The sequence below is a fragment of the Tenebrio molitor genome, chromosome 2, assembly GCF_963966145.1.
Source record: "Tenebrio molitor chromosome 2, icTenMoli1.1, whole genome shotgun sequence".
NCBI lineage: Eukaryota > Metazoa > Arthropoda > Insecta > Coleoptera > Tenebrionidae > Tenebrio > Tenebrio molitor.
The window spans coordinates 3,776,497-3,790,609 of NC_091047.1; the positions used below are offsets into that span (position 1 = coordinate 3,776,497).

General features: G+C 40.3%; 1 protein-coding gene across 2 annotated transcripts; it reads right to left on the minus strand.

Annotated features, from left to right (window-relative positions):
• Positions 1-22: 22 nt before the first annotated feature.
• Positions 23-1,625, minus strand: LOC138124476 (cyclin-dependent kinase 20). Of its 2 annotated transcripts, none has more exons than XM_069039517.1 (5): positions 1,173-1,625; positions 943-1,131; positions 658-894; positions 383-610; positions 23-300 (listed from the first exon to the last, which is right to left on the minus strand). In XM_069039517.1, the coding sequence occupies exons 1-5, from the start codon at positions 1,362-1,364 to the stop codon at positions 286-288; spliced, it is 861 nt and encodes a 286-aa protein (XP_068895618.1). In that variant the 5' UTR covers positions 1,365-1,625; the 3' UTR covers positions 23-285. The 2 variants fall into 2 exon arrangements, with proteins under 2 accessions (XP_068895618.1, XP_068895617.1); XM_069039516.1 differs by having other exon boundaries at positions 30-329; positions 1,173-1,616.
• Positions 1,626-14,113: the final 12,488 nt, after the last annotated feature.

Below are 14,113 nucleotides of genomic sequence, written 5' to 3' on the forward strand. Positions count from 1 at the left end.
TTTCTAGAACCATCCATAAAGAATCATTTAAATTTACTTATTAAACTCTTTTATTACACAAACCCTTTCACTAATTATCATCGTATTTACTCCCTCCCTCAATTTTATTGTTTTAAAGACATTTTATCCTCATCCACTTTACAGTCGAATCCGGGTGAAATTTTTTTATTAACTGTTTCCAATCAGACATGAAGGGCTCTAGTGATATTAACGATATCGTCGAAATCCTTCAAGAACCAAGCATTGTCCGCTTTGACCTCGTTAGGTTTGGGCATCTCTGACATTTTACACGGAAGCGGCCTTGTAAAGAAAAACGGATGGTTCAGAGCCTGAAACATTCGCAATCACCACTTTGACAGCAATTCCGACAACTCTTAGTTACTTTTTTGGCCTCCAGTCTCCTGTTGTGGTCATACTGCAAAATTTTCCCGATCACGTCGACCGTATGCTCGTCACAATCTGGAAACTTCTCTTCCCAAGGCAGTCCGTCACTGTGCGTGAACGCTATTTTATTATAATCTGGCAGGCTCGTCAGTGATGGCCACACTTCGTCATTGGGGGTTCCCAGAGTCGCTATCACTATAGCCAACTGAGCTATGTCGGTTTCTCCCTGTGAAAAATAAGTAAAGCGTGTTTGAACCACTAGTGCGGACGTACCGGGAAGAGTGGTTGTTTGTCGATCATTTCGGCTAAGATGCACCCCACAGCCCACATGTCCACTGCCGGAGTGTACCTTTGGGAGCCGTAGAGAAGCTCCGGGGCTCGGTACCAACGCGTACCCACTTGGTGCGTGTACAGACGGTCTTTATTCTCGTTGTAGATTCTGGATAAACCAAAATCTGCGATTTTTAGCACCCCGTGATTGTCAATTAACAGATTGGCAGGTTTCAGGTCCTGGAATTGATCGTTTATTGCAACTGGAGTACCAGTGGGACGCTTTACCCTGTGCATTATTCGACTCGAATGCATCGCGTCGATCCCCAACAAGATCATTTTGGTGTAGGTCTTGATCTGAGGCATCGTCAAGGGTTTTTCTATGTCTTTCAGTACCTCAGCTAGACTCCGCTGCAAGTACTCCATCACCAGGAGGACAGTACTGTCCACATTGAGTACATCAATCAGTTCTACAATCTATTACTTTATTATAATTTTATACAACACTGTAGACTCACATGTTTGGATTGCAGCGCTCGCAACACGCATATCTCCCGCATTGTATTTTTCGGTATTCCGTTGCTCACATTCGCGATGGTAATTTGTTTCAGTGCAACAGTTCTATTGTTGTGCAGATCCAAGGCTTTGAACACCAAACCGTGGGCCCCCTTTCCGATTTTCCCCAACAATTTATAATTCTCCATTTTCATTGTTGTGACATGCCGTTGCCATGGTAACACTTGCGGAAACGGGTTCACGTCTTGTCTAAGAGGTTGATGACTCTTATCGGCCCTAATTCGTGGCGTAATCGATCATAAAAACTTTGAAATTTTTTGAAATTTGAAAATTTGACGTCTGCCAATTCCACCGAATGACAGGTCATTACAGGAATCTGCACAACCAAATCGACTAATTTGCTAAATTCGAACCGATGTAAATTTGTAAACACCGTGAATGGTAAACGCTCGTGGATTTCGTCGTCATTTTGAATTAAATCGTGTCGACAACTCCGCAGATGTGGTCTAAGTTGGACAGAATTTTAATTCTTCAGGTTAGTCATCCCGACTGACTCTAGGTTTGCAGAACTGTTTGTATTATCCGTTCACGATTGTTTCAAATTCGGACTGTCTATGAAAATCTGACATTTTAGTTGGCAATATTGTGATTTGGCATAATAAATCTATTTTAGGTTATAATGGAATTACACTGAATCAATTAGGGAATTGACAACAAGACGAATATTTAATAACGAAACGTCATATGACAGGACCTGACGCCAATCTAACAAAAAAATATCGTGGCCTCCTGCATGTTTAAAACAATCGTGAACGGCATATACAGTTGTCCATCCTGAAAAAGTCGCATCATTTTCTTTGAGTGACATCTTAGCAACGTTGTGTCATTGCAATTGGACACATTTTTCCATATTTTCTTTTGTGTGTAAAGCACTTTGCGAAAGCAAAACATCTAATTTAGCATCGACAGGACAAGACATTTGTTCTAGTTCAGTTTTTGCCCGATATTAAGTCAAAGAATTTTATTTGGACATATTTTTTTATGAATGATTACATCAGTAAATATAATTTCGCTTTTGTTTGAAAGCACTCATCGGATCAATACCAGATAATTTGAAACAATTACTAAAGTCGTAAACACCGGAATATGTTTTAGTATCTATATTAAGTACTTAACATGTTAAACACTGTGTTTGTGATTTGCCTGCTCCTGCCTCAAGGTTTCCTCGCGCAGTTCTTGGAAACCGTTGGAGATCTAAAAGAAAAGTGCGCAACTCGCAGTAACAACTTTTTGACAATTTACAAGCAACACTTCCTTTTGGTCAACTTCTTCACAATTACTGTTTTACAAACAAATGAGTACCAAAAAGAAGTACTTCACCTGACGGAAGACGTGTTAAAGGTTTTGAATCAGCTCGATTGTGCAGTGAAAATAGAAGTACGAAGTTTTGCCAACGTCAAACCAAACGAAACGATTCGCCCTTTTGGCAAATCTTCAACTCTACAAACTAGAGGTGATTGTTGTCATGCACCAACACGCGAAGATGTGATGAAGACCAAAAAGCTCACGACTGCTTCTTCAGAAGGTTTCTTGGTACTTGCGTGGAGTCCAGAAGTTTTGTGGGACTTTTTGGACGAGTTTGGCACTGCTGTGGTACCAAAACCACGAACCACGTACGCTCTTCTCTTCGCCTTGTCTTCCCCCAACAACTGTGTGTCTTTACAAAATCAAATGCATCAGGTTTTGAGGCGATTCTGGACCGACTACAACATTCTAGACGTGATTGCGCAAGCACCATGCTCTTGTGTCTCTGACCAAATCCACATCTATCGCCCTTTCCTCAAAATCAAAAATTCGTGGGGGGGCTCTCGATTTTACAGCGCACAAGAAATTGTGAGCGATCCTCACTTGATCGTCAACGCGCTTCGCAATTTGAATCAGTACCCTGTGAGAATTGCACTATTTGAAAGCACTGCATCCGCGATCAAAGTGCTACCGAAGCTTTTGAAAACCAATCCGATCTATAAAAATCTCTCGTCGTCTAAGGGTTTTGCCGGTAGTGACGGTTTGCTCTTGGGTGCTTTGGTCAAGTACCTTAACATCGACCCAGTAATGGAGACAAACATGCCTCGATATAATTACGGACACGAGTACCCTAACGGTACTATTACAGGAGTGTATGCCATGGTCCTCAATAAAGAAACTGATTGGGGTCTAAATGCCAGAGTTATGACGCACTACAAGGGTGGCGGTTTTGAATACACGGTTCCTTACATGTCTGATAAGATTTCGGTAGTGGTACCCAAAGCTGAGAAAGTACCACGTTGGTGGACACTAGTCAATTGTTTCGACAAGTGGTCGTGGATTCTAATCCATGTGACGATATCCATCTGCTGTATCTTTTGGTACTTGATTAGAAGTTCCAGTTTTGTCAAAGCTGTCTGAGAGATGTGTTCATTACTGATGGGAGTACCTTGCAGAATAGCTCCTTCCACTCGCGAGGTTTTCTTCTTGGTCTCTTGTGCCTTCTTCAGTCTTGTGGTCTTGGGAATTGTTCAAGGGTCCTTGTTCAAAGCGTTCACGACGATAACTTTTTACCCAGATGTTAACACTCTCGAAGAGGTTGTGGAGTTGGGACTACCTGTAATGACTTTCGCTTGGTCTGTGGTCAAAGACAACAGCTCTTCAACTATTGGAAAGTTGATGCAGAACAGCATACCCTACAAAGATGACATGCTTGACTTAGTGGCTTATCAGAAAAACATCGTAGGGATTGACAGAAGACGTGATGTGGAAATTGAAGCAATAACGAAGTACTTGGGACAAGATGGAGTTTCCCTCTTGCACATTGTCGACCAAAGCGTTGCCAGCTTTTATTTGTGCAGTATCGTACCCAGGGACTCTCCTTTTTTGATGGTTTTCAACAGAGTGATATCCGCGATGTTTGAAAGCGGTTTGACATCAAAATGGTACAACGATCTGGTCGACAGTTTGTTCATTGAAAACGTAGACGACAAGGTTCGTGGCAAAGAAAAATTCAATTCGTTTTCTTTAAGCGACATTCAGTCAGCTTTCTACATACTTGGTGTTGGCTACGTCTGGTCCATCTGTGCATTTTTTTGGGAAACGACGTGGTACAAATGCCAAACGAAACTCCTAAGTCCTAACTAAGAGACATTAATCAAATGTCAAAAAATAACGTAAAGCGTTTTATAATCTTTCGTCAAAAATTGAACACATTTAAAATGTATGATGTCCAATTTTATGAAATAATATAAATTATCTCGAAAATTGTTCTTTGTTTATCTTGCAAACAATCTAAATTGTTACCTAAACCACACACCTAACGAATGTCGACGAGACAAGTAAATATCGAATAAGTGTCTGGATATACGTTTTGACAAAAATGTTACAAATTGTATTTCTAATCTTCTTGGCCTTGTCGCAAGGTTGTCAAAGTTCAAGGGGCATTTTTGGGAATGTAAAAGAAGACAAATGCAAAACACACAGTTTTACTATTTATGAAAAACATTTCCAGTTGGTCAAGTTTTTGACAATTACGATTTTACAAACTGACAGATATAGAGAAGAAATGAATGAATTGGTGGAAAACTTTTTTAAATCACTGCAGACAACTGAGTCTCTTGATCTTAGTTGTATTAAAATAGAAGAAACGTTTTCTGTTGACGCTAAAGAAAATAGAAAAGTTCGTAGTTACTACAAGTCTCCAAAGACTGACGAAACAGGAGATGGTGTCTTCCATGTAAACAGTAACGAAGATGTGGTGAAGATTAAGAAGGATACGACGGATTCTGGGGAAGGTCGCGTGATAATTGTCTCGAGCCCCGACATTTTGGAAGATTTTCTAGACAGATTTGGTACCGTCGTGGTACCAAAACCTCGTGCAACATATGCGTTTCTTTTCGCTTTCTCTTCTACCGATTGTGAGGTGTTGGCAAAAGAAATGCATCACATTTTGAGACAACTTTGGACCGACTACAACATTCTAGACGCAATCGCGCTGGCACCGTGTTCTTGCGCTTCTGACCAAATCTACATCTATCGCCCTTTCGTCAAAATAAACAATTTTTGGGGCGCCAGTCAAAGTTACAACACACGAGAAATTGAAAACGATCCGAGCTTGGTTGCCAATGCGCTTCGCAACTTGAATCGATTCCCTCTTAGAGTCGCCATTTTCGAAAACAATCCATCTGCGATCAAGGTACTACCGAGACTTTTGCAAACCAATGAGATTTACGCGAATCTCTCGTCGTCTAGAGGTTACGCAGGTACTGACGGTTTAATTCTTGGTACTATCGTCGAGTACCTCAACGTCGATGCAATAATAGACGACAATATGGGTCCTTTTAATTACGGACACGAGTACCCTGACGGTACTGTCACAGGAGTTTTGTCCATGATCCTTAATAAAGACACAGATCTTGGTTTAAATGCAAGAATTATGACCCACTATAATATTACAGGTTTTGAGTATACAGTACCATACATGACTGACGAGCTTTCAGTACTGGTCCCCAAATCTGCGAAAATACCTCACTGGTGGAGACTGTTTATTTCTTTTGATCCGGTGTCATGGGTTTTTCTTCACCTCACAGTTTTTGTTTGTATTGTTTTTTGGTACTTGCTCAGGGATTCCAGTTTTGTTAGTACTTTCTGGGAGATATACTCGTTTCTGATCGGAATTCCATGCAAAGTCGTACCTTCCACCGACCAATTTTTCTTTCTGAGCTCTTGCGCACTCTTCAATGTTGTCATTCTAAGCATTGTTCAAGGCCTGTTGTTTAAAACTTTCACCACGACAACTTTTTATCCAGATATGAATACTCTCGAAGAAGTTGTCGAGTCGGGACTACCTGCAATGACTTTCGCTTGGTCTGTGGTCACAGACACTAGTTCTTCAACTGTTGGAAAGTTGATGCAGAACAGCGTACCCTACAAAGATGACATGCTTGACTTGGTGGCGTTTAAAAAAAATATCGTAGCGATAGACAAGAGAAGCGAAATGGAAATCGAGGCAAAAACGAAGTACCTGGGACAAGATGGAGTTCCTCTCTTGCACATCGTTGACCAAAGCATTGCGACCTTCTACTTGAGCAGCATTGTACCCAAAGGGTCTCCGTTTTTGATAGTTTTCAAGAAGATCATAACCGGAATGTTTGAAAGTGGTTTGACGACAAAATGGTACAACGATCTGGTTGACAGTTTGTTCCTTGAACAAATTAAAAAAGTGGTTTGTGATCAAGAGAGGTTCAATTCGTTTTCTTTGAGGGATCTTCAGGCAGCTTTCTATGCAGTCGTCGCTGGATACGTTACGTCCATTTTTGTATTTTCTTGTGAAATTATGTGGCACAAATGCCAATCATAATTTGTAGTGTGCCAGTTCTAATTATAATAATTCCGAAATTTGTCTGTATTTGTCTTTGCGAACGATCCAAATTGCCGTGTAAACAATAAACCGTAGGCAATTATTGATGAACTGGATAATACTGGATAAGTATATGAAATACGAACGTTTTCCCACATTGATCAAAATGTTACAAAGCGTATTTGTAATGTTCCTAGTTTTCTCGCAAAGCTTTCAAATTTTGAAAGCTCCAATCGGACATTTGAAGGACGACAGATGCGCAACTAACAACGATAACTTTTTTACAACTTACGAAAAACACTTCAGTTTGGTCAACTTTCTGACAATCACGATTTTACAAACCGACAATAATAAACAAGAAGTGAACGAGTTGGTGAAACAATTTTTAATATTGTTGAAGACAAGCGAATTCGCTAATTATGGAATTAGAATAGAAGAGACATTTTTTACTGGCTCTAAGAAAAATAGAAGAAGTCGTCGTTATGCGAAATCTCCACCAAGTGAGGAAACTGGGGGTAGTACCTTCCATGCAGATGGTACCGAAGATGTGGTAAAGGCTAAAAAGCTGACGACTAGTTCTGGAAAGGGGTACATGATAATAGTCTGGAATCCAGACGTTCTGGGAGACTTTTTGGACACGTACGGTACTGTCGTGGTACCAAAACCAAGAGCTACATATGCACTTCTTTTCGCTTTTTCTTATAACAATTGTGAGATGTTGACAAATCAAATGCATCACATTTTGAGACATTTCTGGACCAACCACAGCATTCTAGACGTAATCGCGCAAGCACCATGTTCTTGCGCTTCCGACCAAATCTACATTTATCGCCCTTTCGTCAAAGTGAAAAATTCTTGGGGGATAACACAAAACTACACTGCGAAACAAGTCCAAAACAACTCGTACTTAATTGCTAACACACTTAGCAATTTGAATCGATTTCCTTTAAGAATTGCCTTGTTCGAAAAATCTCCAACTGCGATCAAGGTACTACCGAAGCTTTTACGAGCTAATCCGATTTACAAGAACCTGTCTTGGTCCAAAGGTTTTGCCGGCAGTGACGCCCTTCTCCTTGGTACCACAGCCGAACATCTTAACTTTGACCCAATCGTTGAAAAAATGCCGCCTTTCAATTTCGGAAACGTGTTCCCGAACGGTACCGTCACCGGAGTTATTGCCATGGTCATCAACAAACAATCAGATTTCGGTGTTAACTGTCGACTCATGTCGTACTACCCAGTTGACGGATTCGCCTATACGGTACCGTACAGTTCCGATAAGATCTCGATCGCGGTTCCCAAAGCTGCGAAAGTACCGCGTTGGCACTCGCTTTTCGCCTGTTTCGACAAGCTGTCGTGGATCTTGATCCTCGTCGCGAGCGTCCTCTGCTGTGTTTTTTGGTACTTCATACGAAACTCTTCTTTTGCCAAAACCGTGTGGGAGATGTACTCTTTTCTGATGGGTATTCCGTACAAAGTAGTACCGTCAACTGGTCAGATTTTCTTCCTCACTTCTTCCATGATCTTCAATGTCGTGGTTTTGGGGATTGTTCAAGGGTCGCTGTTCAAAGCTTTCACAACAGCCACTTTTTACCCAGATGTGGACACTCTGGAAGAGGTAGTGGAGTCCGGATTGCCCATAATGGCGTTCTCCTGGTTTATAGTCAGAGGTGAAAATTCCTCCGTGATCAAAAAATTGAAAGAGAGGAGCATGCCAATCACAGACGACAGGTTTGATCTGATGGCTTATCAAAGGAATATTGCAGCGATTGACAGAAGACTTGATTTGGAAATTCAGATCAAAACAAAGTACTTGGCAAGCGATGGAGTACCGCTTCTGCATATTGTCAGTGAAAACCTGGCAAGTCTTCACACTACTAGTATCGTACCAAGCGATTCTCCTTATCTGATAGCATTCAATAGAATCATAAGAAGAGTTTTTGAAGGTGGTTTGACGTCCAAATGGTACAATGATGTTGTTGACAGTATGTTCATCGAAAGTGTTATGAAAATGCTCAACCATCAAGAGTTCAAGTCGTTTTCTTTGGCTGACATTCAAACCGCCTTCTATGTGATCGGAAGTGGGTACATCGCTTCAACCATTCTATTCTTGTGCGAATTTTTTTTCAAAATGTAAATATTGTAAAATGTAGCAATAAAACACGTTTTCAACAAACTCTCTTCATTTTAATCTGTTTGGTCAACAGTTTTAATTCGTCTCATGTTTGTCCAGCCTGCGCACAAAACAAACACGTCTAGATTTCGTAAACAAGTTTGATTAAGAAATAATAGGATAGCCGATTATTTCCCACTAAGGACGACACAAATGATTTGTTATTGAAAGGACAAGAATATCTCAAATCTTGGTTTTAGTCTTCTTGGTACTGGCCCAAACCAATCGCCTAAAATCTCTACAGCTTGGTACTCCAAATCCGGTACTCAAGTGTGCACCATAAAGCGGCGATTTTTGGAGCGTTTACAGAAAGCATTTCCGTTTGGTCAGTCTAGTGACATTTACCGTTTTACAAACCAAAGAGCGTAAGTACAAACGCAATGAATTTACCCAAGCACAATTTACTACTACACAGGTAAAACAAAAGAATTTCTTGAATGGAACTGCCAAAATCTATGAGTACGACCTTTACACAGAAGAAGAAAGAGCTACTGACGATCTCACTCCGCTAGACGACCACCAACTAATCAAAAGCAAAAGATTAAGTGACAGATCATTACAGGAATCTGCACGACCAAATCGACTAATTTGCTGAATTCGAACCGATGTAAATTTGTAAACATCGTAAATGGTAGACGCTCCCGGTTTGCGTCATAATTTTGAATTAAATCGTGTCGATTAAAATTAGTATAATCTGTTTCAAAATCAAAAATCCACAACCTGTTGAATTATGTTGGCAGAAAAAAAGAAATCCCTAGAAAAAGTTGATTTTTTTTGGGATGGCTCAACCTCCCGTCAAAATTTGACATTGAGATGTTGAGTTTATTTACGAAACACAAAATAATTATTATGTCCAAAAAGGTTTTAGCTACCATATCATACTTTTTGAACGAAATAATAAAATGAGAATAAAAAACACAATGAACTACGACCAAAACGACTGTCCAACAGTTTTCTTTCATAACCCCATTTTTTTCTGACACTTGCAAACACACTAAAAACAAAAGTTAGCGACGTTGTCGGTTGTATTTTCGAGGTAGAATCACTGTTGGTGGATTTTTGATTTTGAAACAGATTTCTATATTTAATAGAGTTAGGTCCACAGACAATTTTTATTCTGATTTTTTGTTATGTATGATTACATCAATAAATATAATTTTTCTTTTTTTGAAAGCATTCATCGAATCAATACCAGATAATATGAAACAATTACTAAACTCGTAAACACCGGAATATATAGATATAGATGCCAGTTGTTTGGTATCTTAAGTAGTTAACATGTTAAACAGCGTGTTTGTGATTTGTCTGCTCCTGCCTCAAAGTTTCCTCGCGCAGTTCTTGCAAACCGTTGGAGATCTAAAAGAAAAGTGCACAACTCGCAGTAACAACTTTCTAACAATTTACAAACAACACTTTCTTTTGGTCAACTTCTTGACAATTACTGTTTTACAAACGCATGAGTACCAAAAAGAAGTACTTTACCTGACGGAAGACGTGTTAAAGGTTTTGAATCAGCTCGATTGTGCAGTGAAAATAGAAGTACGAAGTTTTGCCAACGTCAAACCAAACGAAACGATTCGCCCTTTTGGCAAATCTTCAACTCTACAAACTAGAGGTGATTGTTGTCATGCACCAACACGCGAAGACGTGATGAAGACCAAAAAGCTCACTACTGCTTCTTCGGAAGGTTTCTTGGTACTTGCGTGGAGTCCAAAGGTTTTGTGGGACTTTTTGTACGAGTTTGGTACTGCTGTGATACCAAAACCACGAAACACGTACGCTCTTCTCTTCGGTTTGTCTTCCTCCAGCAACTGCGTGTCTTTAAAAAATCAAATGCATCAGGTTTTGAGGAGATTTTGGAGCGACTACAACATTCTAGACGTGATTGCTCAAGCACCATGCTCTTGTATATCTGACCAAATCCACATCTATCGCCCTTTTCTTAAAATCAAAAATTCGTGGGGGGGCTCTCAATTTTACAGCACACAAGAAATTGAGAGCGACTCATACTTGATCGTCAACGCGCTTCGCAATTTGAATCAGTACCTTGTGAGAATTGCAGTGTTTGAAAACACCGCTTGCGCGATCAAAGTGCTGCCGAAGCTTTTACAAACCAATCCGATCTATAAGAATCTCTCGTCGTCTAGTGGTTTTGCCGGTAGTGACGGTTTGCTCTTGGGTGCCTTAGTCGAGTACCTTAACATCGACCCAGTAATGCAGATAAACATGCCTCGATATAACTACGGACACGAGTACCCTAACGGTACTATTACAGGAGTGTATGCCATGGTCCTCAATAAAGAAATTGATTGGGGTCTAAATGCCAGAATTATGACTTACTACAAAGGTGGTGGTTTTGAATACACGGTTCCTTACATGTCTGATAAGATTTCAGTAGTGGTACCCAAAGCTGAGAAAGTACCACGTTGGTGGACACTAGTCAATTGTTTCGACAACTGGTCGTGGATTCTAATCCATGTGACGATATCCATCTGCTGTATCTTTTGGTACTTGATTAGAAGTTCCAGTTTTGCCAAAGCTGTCTCGGAGATGTGTTCATTACTGATGGGAGTACCTTGCAGAATAGCTCCTTCAACTCGCGAGGTTTTCTTCTTGGTCTCTTGTGCCTTCTACAGTCTTGTGGTCTTAGGAATTGTTCAAGGGTCCTTGTTCAAAGCGTTCACGACGATTACTTTTTACCCAGATGTTAACACTCTTGACGAGGTTGTGGAGTTGAGACTACCTGTTATGACTTTCGCTGGGGTTTTAATCAAAGACAACAGTTCTTCAACTGTTGGAAAGTTGATCGAGAAGTCCATACCATTCAGTGAAGACGTGCTCGATTTGGTGGCTTTTCAGAAAAACATCGTAGCGATTCATAGAAAACGTGATGTGGAAATTGAAGCAATAACGAAGTACTTGGGACAAGATGGAGTTTCCCTCTTGCATATTGTCGACCAAAGCATTGCCAGCTTTTATTTGAGCAGTATCGTACCCAAGGACTCTCCTTTTTTGATGGTTTTCAACAGAGTGATAACCGCGATGTTTGAAAGCGGTTTGACATCAAAATGGTTCAACGATCTGGTCTACAGTTTGCTCATTGAAAACTTAGACGAGGTTCGTGGCAAAGAAAGGCTCAATTCGTTTTCTTTAAGTGACATTCAGTCAGCTTTCTATATACTTGGTGTTGGCTACGTCTGCTCCATCTTTGCATTATTTTGGGAAATGACGTGGTACAAATTCCAAACGAAACTCCTAACCCAGCGACATGAATCGAATGTCAGAAAATAACGTAAAGCCTTTTGTAGATCTTTCCTCAAGATTAGACGTATTTTAACATTACCCCGATGGTACTGTTACAGGAATTTTGTCAATGATCTTCAATAAAGACATAGATCTTGGTGTGAATGCAGAGATCGTGACCCACTATAATATTACAGGTTTTGAGTACACAGTGCCGTACATGACTGACGAGCTTTCAGTACTGGTCCCCAAATCTGTGAAAGTACCTCACTGGTGGACATTATTTATTTCTCTTGATGCGTAGTCATGGATTTTTCTTCACCACACAATGTCCGTTTGTATTGTTTTTTTGGTATTTGCTCAGAGATTCCGGTTTTGTTAGTACCTCCTGTGAGATATATTCTTTTCTGATCGGAATTCTTTCTTTTCTTTCTGAGCTCTTGCGCACTCTTCAATATTGTCATACTGAGCATTGCTCAAGGTCTGTTAAAACTTTCACAGCGACGACTTTTTATTCAGACATGAACATTCTTGAAGATTTTGTCGAGTTGGGACTAACTGCAATAGCTTTGTTTGGTCTGTAGTCAAAGATAACAGTTCTTCAATTTTTGGAAAGTCGATGCAGAAATCCAGAATTTCCTTCAACGATGACACGCCAATCACAGCTCTGATTCCACAATTATCGAGCAAATGTTATTAAAACTTGTACATGTCAGTTCTAATAATTATAATAAAAACAGAATAATTCCGAAAATTTGTCTGTATTTGTCTTTGCGAACGATCTAGATTGCCGTGTAAACACAATAAACCGTAGACAATTATTGATGAACTGGTAAATAATGGATAAGTATATCGAATACGAATACGTTTTGCCACATTGATCAAAATGTTACAAAGCGTATTTGTAATGTTCCTAGTTTTCTCGCAAAGCTTTCAACTTTTGAAAGCTCCAATCGGACATTTGAAGGACGACAGATGCGCAACTAACAACGATAACTTTTTTACAACTTACGAAAAACACTTCAGTTTGGTCAACTTTCTGACAATCACGATTTTACAAACCGACAATAATAAACAAGAAGTGAACGAGTTGGTGAAACAATTTTTAATATTGTTGAAGACAAGCGAATTCGCTAATTATGGAATTAGAATAGAAGAGACATTTTTTACTGGCTCTAAGAAAAATAGAAGAAGTCGTCGTTGTGCGAAATCTCCACCAAGCGAGGAAACTGGGGGTAGTACCTTCCATGCAGATGGTACCGAAGATGTGGTAAAGGCTAAAAAGCTGACGACTAGTTCTGGAAAGGGGTACATGATAATAGTCTGGAATCCAGACGTTCTGGGAGACTTTTTGGACACGTACGGTACTGTCGTGGTACCAAAACCAAGAGCTACATATGCACTTCTTTTCGCTTTTTCTTATAACAATTGTGAGATGTTGGCAAATCAAATGCATCACATTTTGAGACATTTCTGGACCAACCACAACATTCTAGACGTAATCGCGCAAGCACCATGTTCTTGCGCTTCCGACCAAATCTACGTTTATCGCCCTTTCGTCAAAGTGAAAAATTCTTGGGGGATAACACAAAACTACACTGCGAAACAAGTCCAAAACAACTCGCACTTAATTGCTAACACACTTAGCAATTTGAATCGATTTCCTTTAAGAATTGCCTTGTTCGAAAAATCTCCAACTGCGATCAAGGTACTACCGAAGCTCTTACGAGCCAATCCGATTTACAAGAACCTGTCGTGGTCCAAAGGTTTTGCCGGCAGTGACGCCCTTCTCCTCGCTACCATAGCCGAACATCTTAACTTTGACCCAATCGTTGACAAAATGCCGCCTTTCAATTTCGGAAACGTGTTCCCGAACGGTACCATCACCGGAGTTATTGCCATGGTCATCAACAAACAATCAGATTTCGGTGTTAACTGTCGACTCATGACGTACTACCCAGTTGACGGATTCGCCTATACGGTACCGTACAGTTCCGATAAGATCTCGATCGCGGTTCCCAAAGCTGCGAAAGTACCCCGTTGGCACTCGCTTTTCGCCTGTTTCGACAAGCTGTCGTGGATCTTGATCCTGGTCGCGAGCGTCCTCTGCTGTGTTTTTTGGTATTTCATACGAAACTCTT